This window comes from Mirounga leonina, unplaced genomic scaffold (genome assembly GCF_011800145.1).
Source record: "Mirounga leonina isolate KUSES-001 unplaced genomic scaffold, KU_Mleo_1.0 Mir_115, whole genome shotgun sequence".
Lineage (NCBI taxonomy): Eukaryota > Metazoa > Chordata > Mammalia > Carnivora > Phocidae > Mirounga > Mirounga leonina.
Genome location: NW_023270268.1, coordinates 38,916,432 through 38,936,452, shown reverse-complemented (window position 1 = coordinate 38,936,452; position 20,021 = coordinate 38,916,432). Strand labels below are relative to the sequence as shown.

Genomic DNA, 20,021 nt, shown 5'->3' with positions numbered 1-20,021 from the left:
ACCAGTTTTTTTCTAGAGAAGCCATGTGTATAATTTTTAATGTGAAATATACTTATTTGAATATGTTGACATCCAATTTAGGACTTTTAAAAACAATGTATTAGCCAATCAAAATATTCCAAGGACCTTTAATCCTCTCATTGAATTGTTTTACTGGGGAAGAGAGTGCAATTGGATGTCATAATAAGACAACCAAAGAAAGTTTATTCTACCCAGATGGAATAATCACCATTATTAAAAGGAAACCAAAGTAATTAAATGATTATCAAAACAGAAAAAAATGATATGGAATTGTCAGGCTTTGAATTTGGGTTATCTTGTAAATCTAGCAACTCAAGACTAAACCTGTGGAGTTGCAAAATTATAAAGGTAGAACCTGCTAACAAAGCTTCATGAAATTCTTGTAAGCATTACCTGACAGATTTCAAAGCAGTTTGGATATTAGTCATCCCAGATATGCCTGCCAAAAAGGGTAGTGTGTTAAAAGAACATCTGCAGCCCACATAAATACCCCCCTGCTGAATTAAACGCAGAGAGGAAATCAGCTTCAAAAGTTGCAGAAGGCAAAGAAGCTGAAACAGCAGTTTTATAGTAAGTGGTTGATAGACTTTCCTGTGGGTGAAACTGTTACTGAGGAGCTAGTTAGTTCCCAATATATTACATGTTTGACCTTTAGCTTTTGGTGACAAGAACTTTGGAGGATATATTTGGACTCCTCCTACTCAAGGAATCATTTACACTGTATAAATTAAATACCAGTTCTGTCACGTATGGGGATACTAAGTGATTTATACTCCTCTGAGTTTCAATGATAACCATGAAATGAAGAAAAAACTCACTTAACCCTTGAATGTATCTAATTGCACTGTAGAACCAATAAGGCAAACAAATCATAGCAGTTGCTAAAAAAGCAGCAGAGCCCCTGGCAGTAGTATTGTCTTGAATGTTTTCAAACAGCATAAAAATATAAATTCAAACAGAACTAGCCTGCCAAATGGAAGGTGATCTGAAGAATCATCACTGTTATGGTCTGGGCCTTGTGATTTCTGGAGCCTTCGTAGCTGATGGCAGACTCTTCCTCAGTGACCTAAGCACATTGTTTTGCCACAGGACAGAGGTTTGTGATATGTGGCAGATTTCTGTGCATCCTGAATGTCTGGGCCAGAAACCCTATAAAGAGAAATCCATGTATGTGGTATTACTGGGGATGGCCGTATAGTTTCTTCCTTCAGAGGTATGTGTTCAGTGTCTTTTTTGACTCAACATATCCAAACAGCACAGCTGTAGAAATGGGAACAGATTTTCTTTTTGTCTTTTGCTTTCATTTATTCTTGTTAAAAGGGAAACAACTGATTCAGAGTTTAAACGCTGCACCAGTTATATAAAGCCAGAGAAAGAGCGAGAGAGAGAGAGAGAGAATCATATATTAAATTCTTTCTTGCTTCTCAACTTAAAAGAAAATTCCTGTGAAATCATTTTAGGTCAAATCAGAGGTTATCAATCTTTCCCTATTACATTGGTAGACTTTGGTTGTAGAGGAGAAATCTGGCATGTGAGTGAGGTTATGATTCGGGAATCAGCTTTTTGACCTTAGAAAATGTTACTGATGAAAGGTGATCTGTTTTATTCTTAATCTACAATTTACCATTTATGCAGCTTCAGGAGCTTATTTGAGACAATAAGAATCATGATTCAAGATCTCAGAATGATTGCTTGTAGGTCTGTCCAACATGAAAGATAATTTCGTGGAATGAATCGTTTAAAGATAGTAAGAGTCCATGATGAAACTACACTCTGGAGTTTGAAAAGAGACAGGGCTGCTTTAAGAGAGAAACAGGAAGTTGTAACTAGAAGCCATCTGAATACTAAGCCAAGGCAGAACGCTCATGAAGTAGCAACTTAAGTGGCAGTGTTTATTCTGAAATTTTCAGGCAGCCAGACTGTCTTAGGCAAATCCTGATAAAATAGCTCTTATCCAGGTTTTTATCTAAGGAATCCCAAGAAGACCGGAGAATGGAGAGACAGCAAAGGTTTATGTCAGAGAAGGATGAGTATCAGTTTCAACATCAGGGAGCGGTGGAGCTGCTTGTCTTTAATTTTTTGCTCATCCTTACCATTTTGACAATCTGGTTATTTAAAAATCATCGATTTCGCTTCTTGCATGAAACCGGAGGAGCGATGGTGTATGGTGAGTGCAGAAATTGTAGGATTGATGTGAAACTTGTTGCTTGGGCGTAATTAGAGACTTGTGCTCAGATGGCAAAGTATTGAAACTGGAGAAAATGTGCTGATTGAAATGTCATTAGCTTGATGAAAGGTGCCGCAGCATAATGAACGCTCATCTCTTTCCAGATGAGCTGCCGAAATTTGCCCTGTCACAAGAGTAAATGTTACAGTCATGTTCTCACATGGCATCCATAATGTGATTCTGTTGACAGATGCGGGTCCATTGTCATGTGGGGAGTCAAACCGAGCAAACTGTTTTTGTAATGATAGATATTGGGAAGTCATGGCTCCACAGTCACAAAGAGCAGCCCATCTTCCATAGGAGGAACTGATAAGCATTATAAAGTTCTAGAAATAACATCATTTAAATGGAGTATGGAGTAAATCCTCTTTTGTCAACTAGTTTCAAGAAGGAAATGTTCAGAAACATACCCCACCCCTCCTATTGGAATAATTGTATCCAAATCCATTTTAATTATATAGGCAATATTTTATTTTCTTATAAGAGAGTTTCTTTATGCAATACTTTTCATGTCTTAGGTTGATTTCAGACTTCCTAATTTATAATTCTTGTCATTTTAATGTTATTTGGTATGTACCATTTTTGGGGGGAGAGGAGGCAAGATGTGGGACAGCATTTAACATTTTAAACTCCCCAAATATTATTCTTTCTGTGCAATTTACCATGCCATGCCTTTCAGGAAGTTGATAAAATGTGACAGATTATCCATATTGTACTCTCATCTTTGAAAGTAAAATGCAAGACACTAGTAGTCTTAAAACTTATTCACTTTCACATTACTGTTCTGATCTCATCCTGGTAATGGACAGGAATTTTGAATACAGTGAAAACAGGTGGGGCATTGCTATAATTTATTGCAAAGAAATGTACTTTTTTTATATTTTGTTTCCCTCGTTTGGAAGTCTTTTTTTTTTCATTTTGGAAGTCTTGAAGCCATTTATATCCCTGAGGTTCAGGGAACAGGATCAATGAACATTTTATATGCTAACCATGTGATGTCCTGATGATAACAATGTACAGTCATGATTTGAGACCATGAGAAATTCTATGCCTTAACTGAATTCCACTTTGAGATACTTAAACTAGGAACTAAAAGTTTTAGGCTAAGCAGTGTATTTTTTCAGGAGACTCATGTGCTGATCCCTTCAGAGCACAGAGTTAAATTCCTTTGTATTGAGGGTCTTAAAGCACAAAACTCTCTTTTGAGGGGAAAACATCATGTTGAAGAGAAAGTCAAAGAGAAAGGAAGTGATTCTGTCAGATGTAAAGCCCTGGGCAGCAATCATTTGCCCTTCTCCATCAATATTGAACCACGATCTTTCTTTCTCTCGACTTGGCTAATAAATAATCAATGAGGATATGGGATGTAATCTGAGAAGCCAGAAACAATGTAATTCTTGGATTAAATTAAAGGGCTATATATGGTTTTGCAAAACAATACAGATTTTAAAATTATAAACCTTCTTCTAATAAGAAAAGATTTCTTCACAGCACTGAGTTTGATTAAACTATGACTCATTTTGCCAATTTCGGTTTATCTATCATGGAGATACTGTTTTGTAAAACTTTTGATTAAATTTTGGCGATTTATTAAAATTCAACCATACTTTGTACTCACAGTACATAAATGCAACTTTTATTTTTGAACCTGAAAAAAATTCCAGATTACCTTTAATTCTCAAAACTTCATGAAATACTTTTAAGTTGCGGTTGAAGTCCTAAAATATTAGTGTATTGTACAATAGTTCAGATAGCATTTCTTTAAATTGCTATTCTTAAGGTTTATGGTTTATAAGAGTGGGATTAAGTTGTCTGATTTCTGTTCTTTCACGAACGTTTTATTTGTAAGTTATTGAAAGCAAATTCTGAAACAATGCAAAGTAAAATGATTATAAAAATTATGAAAACGGGGGCGTTTGGGTGGTTGAGTTTGTTAAGCGGCTGACCCTTGATTTCAGCTCAGGTCATGATCTCAGGATCATGAGATCGCCCTGTGTTGGGCTCCACACTGAGCGTGGAGTCTGCTTCTCTCTCTATCCCTCTCCCTTTGCCTCTCCCCCCACTTGTGCTCTCTCTCTCTAAAATAAATAAATAAAACTTCAAAAAAATGATGAAAATGTGCATATAAATGCATAACTATTCCTTTACTAGAATTCTGAGTATCCTTGAGTTATCTTAAACTATATAAATCAATGAAAATATTTTTAGTGTTGTTTAATTTTTTTGTTGGTATAGAATTATAATTGTTGAAATTTAAGGGGATCTTAAGAGGTTATCTTCTCCAGCTCCCTCGTTTTACAGAGTAAGAAACTAAATCTCAGAACAGTGAAGTAACTTCCCCAAAATTGAACAGCCATTCCAAGGTCCATGTGCTTTTATACATCTATACACATGTCTAATAAGGTTGGTTCCTGTTTATCATACAAGAGCTCTTACCAATAGTCTCTGAAAATAGTCCATATGGGTGGCATTAATGACATATCATATTTCTTCTTCAGGGATGATCTAAATGTTATATCTGAAATGTTTATTAGGGACTTTCTGTCAGTGATAAAATAGTCTGAGACTACAACAGAGGAACAAGACTGGACATGCTAATAAACACGTTTAAATGAGAAGAGGAAAGGAAATGCCAAGTGAATGAAGTGCCCAGTGCTTAAAAATGAATTTGAAATTCATGAATTGGGAAGGAGTCTTAGAGATGATAATTCCAACATCTTAATCTCACAGGCAAGGAAAGGAAAACTTTTTGAGGTGAAGGTCATGTAATCAGCTGCTGAGTTGGAATTCAACCTCCCATCTCTACTAAGACATCCTGCCTTTCTGCTGGTATTATGCTGAAATGTATCTAATTTCCTTTAGAAGACACAATAGATGTTAATGCATTTTATCAGTATATCAGGAATCCAACTTAAAAATTCTAAGGAGCAGGGGCTTAGGAAATGAGCAGTTAAAGAAAAGTGAGGGGAATAGTTATCAAACAGAACATTTAACTGCTCTCTTACAGTTATTGTTAGAAACAATTTCCAAGTTGTTAACTTTAAGATGTCATATGAAGGGTTGTACAGGCGAAGAAAAATCATGTGTAGTGTTTGGTTTGATTCTCTGTTCATTGGAGATAAGTCTGATACTCCAATTACAAATAATCTATTATTGAAAAATGTCTTCTTTTTTTGACATGAAGGGTCCTAAGATGCTTTTGAAAATCAGTGACATCATTATAACAGTATTTTCACTTCAGGAGAAACAGTAATGGATAATTGTCTCATGACATTCTATGGCTCTCATCATTTCAAAATTCAAGGATTGGAATCTATAACTGGTTTAATAGCTAAGCAATGATGATATTCACTTAAATTGGACTAATAGCTTAAATGACATTAATGGTCAAAATATTGATTGACAGCAGGTGGTGCACTTAGTGCTGCTCACTTAGGGCCCTGTATCCCATGTTCATTGTTCATAAAAGAAAAATTGCTCCTTGTTCCTCAGTAGCATTAAGAATTTCATTACACATCACTGGGGGCTCTCATACCTTAGAGGGCATTCATAATGCTATAAGTTTGAGGGGTTGGGATCCAAGCTTACAGACAGAACAATTTAAACCTCTTAGAATTCTATCTTTGATTTTATGGCCTTACAATCTAAGGGATACTATCTGAACTCATGTGGAAATTCGTTCACTATTTAGTGGACAGAGGAAAATTCCAAACCACAAAGTTCAGATTTTGAATTCATTAAATTATGTCATATTAAACTCTGTAAACTATGTCTGATTCTCTAACAGCACACTTAGCAAGATAATAGGATCAAATAATTCACTCAGTAGCATGTTTTTTGAAATTTATAGGTAACATTGATACATGATGAATCACTAAGGTTTTAAAAGCTCTCTCCTGAAAAATCATAGGACATTAATTTCATCCTAGCACTGCTTGGAGGTTCCTCAGGATAAAATTGTGCTGCTGAACGAGGTGTGGCTCCACCCTCCTGATCCATGTTGCTCTGCTCCAGTCCCGCACTGCCTTCTTGGCTGCCAGGCCTAGAAAAGATGTTTATTACCACTTTGTGCTCCTCCCTCTGACTGGAAGGCCCTTCTGAGGCTTTGTACTTACTCAAACGTGGTGTGCTTTACAGAGAAAGCATTGGATGCTCTTTTGGGGATTTGGGTTTTTAATCTTGATGACTTTCTGTTAACTAGATGTGTTACTTTGGGCAAGTGACTTAATCTCACTCATTTACTTGTCTCATCGGTAAAATGATGAAGAAATGAAAAGCACCCTTCTAGCTGCAAAAGTCTTTCAAAATTTAGGCCAAGACTAACTTCAGCCATCAGGCATCTCTCAGCCACTACAACCCAAACCAGTAACTTTCTTTCCAGAACCCTCCCAGACAGGATTTTAGTTAGTGTTATTTCACCACTCTTAGTGCTTCCAGTTCTGCTCTGATTTTGTAGTGAGTACTCGGTAAGTCTTATTGAATTCCTGTCAGAAAGGTAAGGAGAGCTAGTTATACCATCAGAACAGAGAAGGCAGGTTGAGGATGCAGGGGTTTATGGATGCATTCATGTGAAAATCAGAGTGCTTCTGGTTTAATTTGAAGGGATCTGCAGAAAAGGTAATTGGGGTTAAGAGCCCAGTGAACTGAACTTGCTCTCCCTTTAGTGTAAAAGGGTTGATTTTAAGGAGCCTCAGAGATCAGGGCAAGGTTTTCTGTGCTGTAAAGTGTTAGCCAAATAAATGTTGAAAAAGTAAAAAAATTCAAGACATATTGCTCTCTGTAGGTTTTCGAAAGTTGATTTTCAGAAAATAACCTCCTATACATCCTGTTGTGTTTCTGAATCTCTAAGGAGCCTCAGAGGAAGCCCTGAGTGCAAACTACTGTGGTGCCTCAGAAGATCCTCTCTCAGGGTATTAAAGGCTAACTAAGAAGTGTACACATCAAGAAAATGAATCTGTGATTCAAACTGTTTATGGAGACATTATATATAGTCTAAATTGGATTAAAATTACATGGTTAGGAAACTGGTGATATAAAGAATTAAATTTGTGAAACATCTATTACGTTAAAATATAATAGTAAAAATAGCTAACACAAGTAGTGTTTACAATGTGAACTATTTTGTCAAAAGGGCTTTACGTATGTTCACTCATTTAATCCTCACAACAACCTTTTTTAGATGGGGAAACTGAGGCACCAAAAATCAAGTAACCTCCTTAAGGTCACAGATCTACAAAATGCCACAGCTGGGAGTCAAACCTTGGTAGGTCTGGCTCCATGTGACCACTGGGTATCACAAACCTGGGTGTATTTGTGTGTGCATGTATATGTTGGGGAGGAGGTATCATTTTCATGTTACAAAAGAGGAAACCAACCCTCAGAGACATGAAATGACTTGCTGGTAACAGGGCTGAGCTTCAAGCCCGGGACCATAAAACCCATGTCCTTTCACACACCTAGCCATAGGAGAGTTGCTATTATTTAATAAATGTCTACTCTGTGCCCAGTGATAGTATCTTAGGAAGTTTACAGAAGAAAGATAGAGACTGAGATATCTAACTATAAATATTATTGCTAATCCTTACCACATCCATGCAAAATACAATGATCTTCAGTTCGCATATAAGGACAAAGAAGCTCAGAAAATTTGCAACTTTGGCCAAGGCTTCACAGAATAATTGGCAAGAAGAAAATTTTGAAAACTCAGGCTCTCAAATTTTGTCCTCTCACCAAAGTCTGCTGCTGATGTGTAGTCAGGGGTGGGGAAAGGAGGCAAGTAGTAAAGTTTTTCTTTTATCTTAAGGCCTCAGAAATATTATCCTATCATAGCAAAAAGCCAGCGTGGGAAATACAGTGGGAGCAATATTGTGAAAGTACGTCCATGCCAAGAAGCTGGGTTAAAATGTCCCAGAGAGAGGGATGAGGCTGCCCTGGAAACACCTGCCCCAGCATCAGGGAAAACAGTGGAAAACAGTGTTGCAAGTCCACGGTCACTCTGGTTTTGAATGTCTGTGGCTGTCAGAATGGGTGGGGAAGTTACTGTAAATGCCTTATTCTTGTGAATCATGCAAAATAGGCTTTCATCAGGTGTTAGTTTAATTGAGTTGAAATTTTGGAAGGGACTGAAGGTAGAATCTTTAATTATGCCTCTGGGCTCTCCATGCTGTTTGAAACCTGTGTGCGTGAGTCTGGTGGCGTGGACTCTGACAGAGTTCTGTGACTGCGATGGCACTTGTACTGGTAGGAACTACTTGTTGTCTTATAGGACAGTGCTTCTCATGGCATCAGCATCACCTGAGAACTTTTTAGAAATGCAAGTATGTGGGCCTTAACCCAGGCCTACTGAGTAGGAAACTTGGGGCAGAGTGCAGCAATCTGTGTTTAACAAACCTTCCAGAGATTTCTAATGCACTAGAGTTTGAGAAATAATTCACTAGGAAAATAAAGTTGAACGTGGCAGTTCCTAGTTTTGTCTCCTTTACTTTCTTCTATCTTCTCTTTCTCCATTACCTTCCTGAGATGAAAGGGGGGTTGGGAGAAAAATCTCTACTTACTAGAGAGTTCCCTACCCCCCTCTGCTCTTTTACTATTTATATTACTTTGTAATATTTCCCCCTCTGGTTTGAGGAAAAAAATTGATTGTTTTGTGTAAACATTATAAAATAAATCATTTTGTTTCGGTCAGTATGTGGCTAGTTAGATATCTCTATATATTTCTTCTGTAAACTTCCTGAGATGATTGCAAGGAAGGGTGTTAGCTACATATAAGCTGGTGGCTGAGATAGTTTCTAGAGAAAAGTTATCTATAATCCTATGTTAGGAACCCCAGAGTGCTGTGAAATGTGTGCTGAGTGCTGTGAAATGTGTGCTGTGTGTATGTCTGTGTGTGTTTGTGTGTGTGTTGTGTGTGTGTATGTGTGTGCCTATGTGTGTTGTTTAGTATACATCAAGGATGGAGAAAAACATTGGACACCCTACCATGATAGAAGACCTGATGATTGGGGTCTTTCTGTCATTTCCCACATAACTCTAACCTGTGAGAACATAGAACTTTGAATGAGGGATCCTAAGGTGGGACAGGTTCATGGGCCCCTTTCCACCTTGGGACATCATGGGATACTCTTACTGGCAGGTGCCCCAGGCCTATTCTGAAACCCTTATAGGATTTTTTTCTACACCAAAGCAAGTTGATAATGAGCCAGCACAAAGCAATAAACTGTGTCCTTTTTAGCAACACCCACACTTTCCTTTCATCCTTTGAATTTAGAAGATTGGTGGGAGGGCAGAGAAGGAATGAAATCCTTAAATAATCAGAGAACATTGTATATTTTTACTTTCGGTTGTGTCTGTGATTAATCTCAGGGTAAAACTAAAGTGCTAACAGGAAAACGTTAGGAAATGCATTTAGCATTTGAAATTCACACCCATATCATCTCTCTAAATTATTGTTCTGATAAAGATTTTGATATGATGGGGGAGGCAGATAACTATCAAGTAAAAAGGGAACAATTGTGGAGATAACACTTAAAGTCCAATATTTGTGAATACTAATTTGCAGACCGTTCATTGTTGTCCCCCTATTGGCTTCCTTAAAATATTTGTCACACCCTTTCCTTCTTTATTTCCACATTTTTGAATCCCCAGTTTGTATTTTTTGAATCTGGGTGACTGAAATACTGTCTTAGATTCTCTGCTTTAAAGAGTCTCCCACTTTGTAAAAAGTCCTAATGATGGTAAACGATGCTCTTCCTTGGCTTAATTTTATTACTGTCATCTTAAAATTCCTGTACTCAGATTCCTTTGCTAGATTCTTTCTCATGTAAATATAGACAAATTATAATGTTAACTTCCTTCCCATGTCCTCTCCATATCTTAATTCTCATTTCTCCCTTCAGATAATTGTCTCCCAGTGCTGTTTCCTTAGCTGAAAAACACAGCAAGTCTTTCTCCCAACAAGAAGTTCCCACCGTTCTTTCTCAAGACCTTCTTGCCAACTATCTCTCCCTCTTGAACACCCTTTCTGTTTTTCAGCTGTGCTGGGGCCTTTGATCTCAGCTGCCCTAGTCTGCCGTCCTAAACTGCTTGATGTGCCTGATTAGCACCATGCTCATTGATTTCTGAATACTTCTTTCTAGAAAGTCCTTGCCCTCTACTCTACCTAGAGAATTCCTACACATCCTTAAGAACCTCCTGTGTGAGGCCTTCCCTAACACTGGGGGGGTGGAGTTTTAGTTGGTCTTTCCTTTAGGGTTCCTTAGGACTTTATACATTTACTTGTTTAAAAAAATAGTTTATATCTGTTAGGATGCATTCAGTTGCTAATAACAGAAACCTTGACTGAACCAGACTTAAGCAATAAAGACATTTATTATCTCCCATAAATAGAACTCCAGAGAAGAAGAGTCTTCAGGGCTGGTTGATTCAGCAGCCCATTATTGTCATCAAGGACCCAGGTCCTTTCCTTTTCTTTGCTCTGCTATTCCCAATGCTGACTTTAACATCAGGTGAAGACTAAGGTGTGTATGGAATTTCTCGGCATCCTAACCAGGCCTAATAATATCCTGAGGAAGAAGAGAGCTTATTGCTCCTCTCTCTCTGTCTTAGGATATCAAAGCTTTTCTAAGAAGCTCCCTAACCAGCTTCCCTTCAGTTTGTATCGACCGGAATAGAGTCACATGCCATTCTAGTACCAATTACCAGCAAGGGAAACGGGAACACCCTTGGAGCTGAGGGAGAAGTCAGCTTACCCTCAGTACATAGCTGTGTGAGCTGGGGTGGATAGCTGAACAAATCAGGGCTTTGTTGGGAAAAAGTGAGGGGGTGGGGAGGGATGCTAGGTTGGCAATCAACAGTGTCTGATACACTAATCAAGTTGATATATAATATATAGTTTAAGGATTTATCTTCTTGTTTTAGTAAGGGGCAATGCTTCATTTATCTAGATTATTCATTTCTTCTTCAGTCTTCACATATTAACTACATATGTTTGCTTTAGGCTTCTAAATTCTCTTCAGTATCATGTAGCATTTAAGTATATACCCATGGACTAGTCTGATTAGATACATGTGTCTAGATGGTCTTGTTGCATTGTATGACTCCAGGGGAGTACCGTTTCTACAGAAAAAGAATCTAAAGGGAGCCTGCTGGGGTGTGCCATGTAGTGTGGCAGTGTGTGTAAGTGTATGAACACAGCCTAGGTCTAAACATAGCCAGAGGGATTTTGACACTTTGTGTTTTCAAAGCCGTTCTGTGATCTGTTTCATTATATATAAATATAATCATCATATATAAAAGTAAATCCCCATCCATATTCCTCTAAGAAAAGTCCCTTTAGGAAAATGCTTCAGCATCATGTAAAATGACTGTCAATAAGATGCAGGGGAATTGGTTATAAAACGCAGGCTTAATAGAAGAGACAGGAAATACTCGTACCTTATTCTTACTGGAAATCAGTATCACAGATTGGGCAAGAGGAAAAGGCCTGGTAGGATTAAAATATTTTAATCTTTTAGGGTTAAGGCCATATTTTATTCATTTTTATAATTCTCCCAAGTCTTAGAGCAATGCCTTGTGTGTCTGTGACATGAAAGCAGAATGAGGGAGGGAGGGGAGTTTTTTTATATTTTCAATGGGAAGAATGAAGTGAAAGCCAGTCCAGAAAGACAAGGCTCATATTTCTAAATGTTTCTCATTTTGAGTGCCCATGAGGCTTTTTCTTCCTTCCTTCTTCCCTCCTTTCTTCTCCTACAAACATGATCGTGTCAGTTGCCCATCAGGCATCTGCTATGGGTGTTATATTGCAAGCTCTGCAAGAACAGGAACATCACAGCATTCGGTATGATGTTCCTTACATGTGACATTTTAAAATGTTGGTCACTGACCAACTACATGAAGTTGGAGGATCTTTTCTTCTTGATTCCAAGGGAGTTTGTGGACTTAGACAAAATTGGGTTACAATTCTGCCTAAAGTGTAGCTTTTCTGAAGGAAAAAAGAGATGAAGAATAGCACAGAGTCTCTGTCCTAAACAGTTTCATTGTCTAATGAGGGAGACAAAGCCAAGGTCTGCAAAGCAATGTTGAACAATGTAAGCCTTTATAAAATTGGGCCATAAAGGGTGTGGTTTAAACTGTGAGTGCTGTTAGAACTCAAAGATGAAGGAATTCATTGAGCACAGGCTGCATCAGAGCATGGGCCCCCCCACAGGTGGAACTTGAAATGGAATTTGTACGACTATGAGTGGTTTAGGAATGAAGTATATTGTCCAAGCTCTATCCTGGGGCTTGTATGCTGTTGGGGAGAGGTCAAGGTTCACTAAACAGCATGTCTATACTACTGCCCTCCTAGTTGCCCAAATGCCCAGACACGTAGGGGCAGGGATGCATCTGGACTAGAGTTTTTGCTTGGAGAAGGTGATGCCACCAGGTGGATAGGGGGCAGAGCTCAGGGAAGTGTCAGCTTGTGAGAATATAATCTAGAACAAGGCCTTTGCATGGTATTGCTTTGCCTGGACAAGCTGCCTCTTTTTCTCCTTTGAAAGTAAGGCCAGGGCTTGTGGCTTAACAATGAGAATGGTGGTTTGTGTCCATAAACTGTGGCAGCCAGTCTCTTCTTTCCTTCTGTGCACAGGTGGTTGGTGCTTTCTTTATCCTATACCTTTGTGGGGGTGTACAAACAACCCTTTCCAATAGCATTTTTTTTTTTCCTACTAGCAATCCTTCTTTATCTGTCCCTGCTTTCAAACAACATTGTGCTGGAGTGGCATTAATTCAACACTCCATATTCGTTTCAACATATGGCTAAAGTGCCGAGTGGACATTTGGCTGACAGAAGCATTGTCAGATTCTGTGGGTGGGTGTCTGGCCTCAGACATTAAGGATCTTTCCAGCCACTGCTCCTGCAGTGAGGGCACTCAAATGGGCATATGTGTTTGTCAACTGAGTGCGCTGTGCAGTTGCTGTTTCCCCACTGGCCTTCACGTTGTGTCAAGATGTTGCTTCCTCTCGAGACTTGGGGTGAGGAGAAGCAGGACTAGAACCTTTTGTCAAGTGTGTTAATTTGGGTCCTCTGGGAAGCGGACACTGGGAAGAGATTAGTCGTGTGAAAGATTTCTTGGGGAAACTTTTTTGGGGGAAAATGGGGAGAGAGAGGTTGGATGCTGGGACAGCTGTCAGACCTTGGTGCAGCTGTAGCTCCTGTGGAGGGAGGAGTGAGGGGAAGGCTGAGTAGGAAAAGGTTTAGGTTATGGCACAATTCTAAGAAAGGTTTAGCAAGGCTGAAAGGACATCCTTAAGCCATGGTGACCCTTCAGAGCAGCCCCACCTCCCTGCCTCAGTACGCCTACTGAACTCAGTCATCAGCTGGCCTCAGTGAATATGGTCATGGACTCTGGGGCACAGTAGCTGAGACCATCGATCAGCTGCAGTCCTCACAGAGGGAGATCCGTCTGGGAGATGCCTTGTCATGACCATTACATCTGGTCCGCACTGGTGGCAAGCAGCTTACTCCATTTACTCCAGCGCACCTCTTGCTGAAAGCTGGCACCAGAGCTGATACAAAGGTCCAGGCAGGGCCATTTAGGTTTTGAGGCCTTATATGATTTTAACCACAGGGGCCCAGGATTAAGGTGCTCATTATGACAAATAATTGAGTTCCCTGCTTGGGAAAAAACAGTGGACACTTCATACTTACTTGCTGTTGCGCTGAAAGCATATTGCAAAAATAAGCGGCTCACCTTCTGAGAATTTTGAACAGTATTAATATAGGTTCTCTCTATTCAGGCCCCACGCAGATAGTGTCTTGGACTTCCTTTATTTATATCCCACTTGAATAGAAAACACAGGTCATAGAATCACTTATGGTACTTGCCAAATAACTTAGAAAATGAATCCTTCTTAGACAAAGAGTCTTGGCAAAGTGATGTTCTTCACAGGCACCCTAAACTACTTGCAGTGTAGATAATGTGCTTTCCCTTCTCTTTCCTGACTAGTTTTACTGTAATCGTTTGATATGGCACATGAAAGTCTGCCCACTGTTCTATGGTGGATCAAGCGCTCATGGTGGTTATGTATCCATCACTTATTTTCTCTTGCTAACAAAGGTTAGGATACAGTATTTCTCACTATGATGGAGGAGTGGGCCAAATACTGAAGCTGGAATGAGGTAAAAATATTCTTGAAAGAAAATCTGTTTTTATTCTCACCCATCATTCTCTTTAGGTCTCTACATTATTGCCAAAGTGATAGCACTTACATAAACATTTTATTGTTTTACTCTCCTACCTGAAATATTTTAATAGTTCTACATTACCACTGAGTTAAAAATAAAAACTTTTTAGCATGACCAAGGAACTTACCTTATGACTTGGTCTCTGCCTCTGGCCTGTAGTCTAGAGTTCTCAACCCCTCTCTTTTTCTCTCTATCATTTTTCTCTCCCCCATTTATTCTCTTCTCACACCACTACTGACTCTCTAAATCCACCAGGTTTCTTAAGTCCTTCTGTATTTATACATAATCTCCAGTAGGTTATCCTGGTGATGGTTAACACATTAACACTACAATTTCAGTGACAACACAACAGAAGTTAACTTTTCACTCACATAATAGTCCAATGTAGGTATTCCTGGTTGGCAGAGGCTTCCCCCCCACCTGGTATCTCAGGGACCAAGGCTCCTTCAGTCTAGTGACTCTGTTTACTTATAGGGCCTTTGTTTCCTCCCCATCTATCTGATAGATGGGGAAGGAGAAGGGGAAAACTCACCTACTTATTCAAAGCTGTGTTCCAGAAGTGGCACATATCACTTTTGCTTATATTCCATTGGGGAGAACTTAACCAGACACGAGTCAGGAAACCATCTCTGACTGAGCATCCACTTTCCTGACAACTGTGCTACACACTGGTGAACATAAATCCTGGGGATCTTTTAGCTGTCTCTGCTGTTATGTACTGCCACCCACATGTGCAACCTGGATCCCAGCTTATTCCCTGATTCAGCTTATCTGGACAAATCTTATATGACCTTTTAAGATTCCTCTAAAGCTTTGCATCATTCAAAGGGCTTTGGAGTGTTTTCTCTCTATACTCATATAACAGAGGGCTTACCAGCTGTCATAGCACATGTCACATTGTATTATAATTGTTTGCTTAAGGGTTTGTGTTTTACAAACTTGAGCTCCTATAGAACTGGGGTTGCATTTTTAAGTCTAAAAATGTCTTGTACAAAATAGGCACCCAACAAATTATTAAGTAAATGAAAGGCTATTAGGTGACTAGATTCACAAGAGTGGTAAAACCTTCCAACATTTGATGTTTTAAATAGTGGATTGTGGATTTATCTTAAAACACATACATCAGGCCTCTAAAGTTTCTTTGCTATTTATTAATAAATCCATAATACTAGGAGAGTTTACAGTCCAGATTACCATAAGCATCGTAACATGTAAGTATGTAAACTTAAAAGTCAAGGATTGTTACTTGGGTTTAACTCTTCACTGAAAGGAATGTTGTATCTTTAGAAAGCATTTGCTGCAGGTAAACAGAAACTTGATTCAAAGTTGTTTGAAAAATTAAAGAATGTATTGTATCACATAACGAGAAGTCTAGAAGTAGGGTGTCTTCTGAATAGGGTGATCCAATGGTTTGGTGATGTCATCAGGACCTAGGTTCTGTCTGTATCTTGGTCCTAAGATTCTCAGTATATTGACCATGCCCTTGGACTGGGTCCCCTCAAGGTCGCAAAATATCTGCCAGCAAAAAAATGGGGAAACAAATTGCCTTTTCACGTCCCAAAGGAGAAAAGAAAGAACATCTCTCTCCCAACCATGGACTATAAGTGCCTCCTTTTAGTTTGATGGTACTCTTTTAAATATGTGCTGACTTGTGGACCAAAAACTTTTTGGGAAATTTAATCCACTGACTGATAAGATTACTCAGTATCTGTTAAAGAGCAAAGGTTTTCTTGAAGCGTTTGGTTTTATAGAAGTGGAACACTACATCAAAAACTAATGATGTATGGTGATTAACATAACAAAATAAAAAAACTGTTAAAAAAAAAAAAAAGAAGTGGGTAGCTTTTCTCTCCAAAATTTGTGGCTCCATTAGGAAGGAAAAACAGGGGAATATATGCTGGATATTCAAGCAATAGTGTCCACACCACAAATATCTTAATACAATCTATTGAACTGGTATCTATAGAAGAGTGAACAATTTTCTAAGCCAGGTAATGATATAACCTTTTCTCCTGCCACTTCTGTAAGTTCAAAATCATATGTTTAAAAGCATCCAGTAGTGAACATTTTAGATTCAGTTCCTCCAATGCAATTGTTTATTCTTTATTCTAGGCCTCATAATGGGATTAATCTTACGGTATGCTACAGCACCAACAGATATTGAAAGTGGAACTGTGTATGATTGTGGAAAACTGGCCTTCAGTCCATCAACTCTGCTGATTAATATCACTGACCAAGTTTATGAATATAAATACAAGAGAGAAATAAACCAGCATAACATCAATCCTCACCAAGGCAATGCAATACTTGAAAAGGTAAGGATTCCATCTGATCATATATTTTTGTTTAAATAATTGAGCCCTCATATGCAATATATTAACACACATGTATGTGTCCTTTTTAAACACCACACTATTGGAACAATTTAGTTGACTAAGGGGGTATACTTAATGTAATTGTTTTGCAAATGACAGATACATTCAATAAAAAGATAGTAATTCTTCTGACTCTGCCTTTCATGATACTTGTTTCAAGTTTGTTTGTTTTTTAAGAGAGAGAGAGAAAGAGAGAGTGAAGGAGGGAGAGCAGAGGGAGAAGGAGAGAGGGAGAGAGAATCTTATGCAGACTCTGTGCCCAGGATGGAGCCTGATTTGGGGCTCAATCTCAGGATCCTGAGATTATGACCTGAGCCGAAATCAAGAGTCAGATGCTTGGGGCGCCTGGGTGGCTCAGATGGTTAAGTGTCTGCCTTCGGCTCAGGTCATGATCTCAGGGTCCTGGGATCGAGTACCACATCGGGTTCCCTGCTCAGTGCAGAGCCTGCTTCTCCCTCTCCCTCTGCCACTCCCTCTGCTTGTGCTCTTCTGTCTATCTCTCTGTCAAATAAATAAATAAAATCTAAAAAAAAAAAAAAAAAGAGTCAGATGCTTAAACCAACTGAGCCATCCAAGTGTCCCTACTTGTTTCAAGTTTACACATGTGTTCTAAGTGTCATTGTGTATATATTGCCAGCTGGCTACTCAGATCAAATCTCCCTTAAGTCAAAAGGAATATACAGGGGAGTGAAAAAATTTGCACCTGTAAACCTTGATTTAGGATGACTGGCTTTTGGCTGCCAACACAAAACACTGACCACTTGGCTGTTTATAAATATACTAACACACAGTCAATCTCAAGAGATCTTCACTCCACCAGTTTAGTTTGGAAATCTTGGGTAGGAAAAAGAAAAATTGTGAAGTGACCCATCTTTTATTTTATTTTTTTAAAGATTTTATTTATTCATTTGAGAGAGAGAGAGAGCACAAGCAGGGGGAGAGCCAGAGGGAGAGGGAGAAGCAGACCCCCTGCTGAGCTGAGAGCCCTACATGGGACTCGATCCCAGGACCTGGAGATCATGACCTGAGCCGAAGATAGACGCTTAACCATCTGAGCCACCCAGGCGTCCCAATGACCCATCTTTTAAAAATGGTTTTATTTTTGCAAATTTGTGAACTGTTTCGGTTATTGGAAGGAAGTTTCCTTCTGCTCTCAGGACTCTGGGTCAGAAAATAGATAAGATTACCTCTTTTTTTTTTTAGATTTATTTATTTTAGAGAGAGAGAAGGGGGCAGGGCAAAGGGAGAGTGAGAGAGAGTCTTTTTTTTTTTTTTAAGATTTTTATTTATTTTTCAGAGAGACAGAAAGAGAGAGAGAGAGCCCAAATGGGAGGAGCAGGCAGAGGGAGAAGCAGACTCCCCGCTGAGCAAGGATCCCGATGCGGGACTCAATCCCAGGACTCTGGGTTCATGGCCTGAACTGAAAGCAGATGCCTAACTGACTGAGCTACCCAGGCATCCTGAGGGAGAGAGAGTCTTAAGCAGACTCCATGCTGAGCACAAGCCTGCTGGGTGAAGGGATGGGGGAGCTGGATCCCACCACTCTGAGATCAGGACTTGAGCCAAAACCAAGAGTCCAGCACTTAACTGACTGGGCCACCCAGGTGCCGCAAGATTACACCTTGTAGTGTGTTATGCATTCTGGATCAACCCTTGGAAGAAGAAATAAGTGAATTTGTGTTTAACAATACAAGTACATGCTAAGAACCAGTGACTCATTCCATAACATTTTGAGTCAGACCTGAGAGCTTCCTTGATATTAGTGAAGTTTGTTTTAGCACTTTCACTCGTACAGATTTAGTTTTCTGTTAAAATATAGACATTTGTTTCCATTTTGAGAGTTTTGGGATAGGAGGGGAGATTCTTGGTCTATCATTTTTCCTCATTCAAGATAGATAATTTTTAATCACTTTTTTTTCACATTATCGTCCACTAGCACATTTCTAGATTAACTTCCTCCTAGAACTTGATGAGGGCTCAGGAAAGTCAAACTAATTATAATATTAGCCTAAGTCAGACTTAGAAAAGTGAATTGAAACATGCAAAAAGCAAATTAAATAATGTATTTCTGAAATAAATAGGAGCAACTTCTAGATCTTCTGCTGTTTTGGATGATTTCTTCCACATGATTCTTTCTGTTCACATGGATAATAGAAAATTATCTATCTTGAAATAAGTAATTTTTAAATGACTTTGTTGGTAGCATAGGATTTTAATTAAAACATACTTTTCAGTTTTACCTCTGGTTAGCACCTGGACATAAATTATTTATTTTAAAAAAGGTATTTATTTACCTCCTCACTCTCTTACCTATTTTCATCTGCATTTCTAAACACTATTTCACCAAACAGGTTGACCCCCAAAGATGCTGATAATTATCTCTGTTACTATAGCAATTTTTTTTCTAGCAGGATTGCCAGTAACTGATCAGAAATTTTGTTACTATGTTATTGACATCTTGATTCCTTTACCAGCAGCCAAACTCCAGTGTTTGCTTTTGAAAAACGAAGGCAAGAGTTAGAGAAAATGTCCAAGTTGCTGGGGGCTTCTTGGTTTTTTCATTTGGTAGATTATGAATTCTATACATAAAAAGTTTAATTGACCTTGAATGGCTCAAGTATTTTCTAGATTAATGTCTAAATCATGTGACTCATTTGTCATACTTAGCATTTGCCTCTCCAGGCTTCCAAGGTTGGCAATAGACAACTCAGTATCCAGAGTAAATCCTTCCCTCATTGCTGGTGGAGAAAGAGGCATCCACTGGTACACTTAACCATATTAGATGACTTTAAGTGGAAAGGATCTTGTTATAAATGGCCAGAGTATAGTGTAATGCACATTTGTTTCTTATATGTCGTTTGGGGGTGGGGTACCTAGTCTGCGAAAATAACAAAAACCCCATAGTCTTTCTTTCTTACTAGGAATTCTCCAGTGCACTCAACTATTCATATCAATCAATTATTCAACCAGTCTAGGTCAGATGCAAAGGGATTCCAAAAAAGGGTTCATTCATTGGATGGCTTATAAGGAGGTAACACGGTGAAATGGGGAAAAAACTCCCAACTTTCTTATTTGTTTTTTTTTTTTTTTAAAGATTTTATTTATTTATTTGAGAGAGAGAGAGAGAGCATGAGATGGGGGAGGGTCAGAGGGAGAAGCAGACTCCCTGCTG

The 20,021-nt window shown here is 38.8% G+C and overlaps 1 protein-coding gene across 5 annotated transcripts in view; it reads left to right on the top strand.

Annotated features, from left to right (window-relative positions):
• The window catches only part of SLC9A9 (solute carrier family 9 member A9), a 685,847-nt gene that overhangs the window by 126,896 nt on the left and 538,930 nt on the right, over positions 1-20,021 (top strand). For 3 of the 5 annotated variants that reach the window (XM_034996352.1, XM_034996353.1, XM_034996348.1), the window contains one exon: positions 16,587-16,789. In XM_034996352.1, the coding sequence (XP_034852243.1) occupies positions 16,595-16,789 (195 nt within the window). In that variant the 5' untranslated portion in view covers positions 16,587-16,594. Of the gene's footprint in view, positions 1-1,471; positions 2,189-16,586; positions 16,790-20,021 lie in introns of those variants that run through there. The other 2 variants (XM_034996341.1, XM_034996354.1) reach the window with 2 other exon arrangements.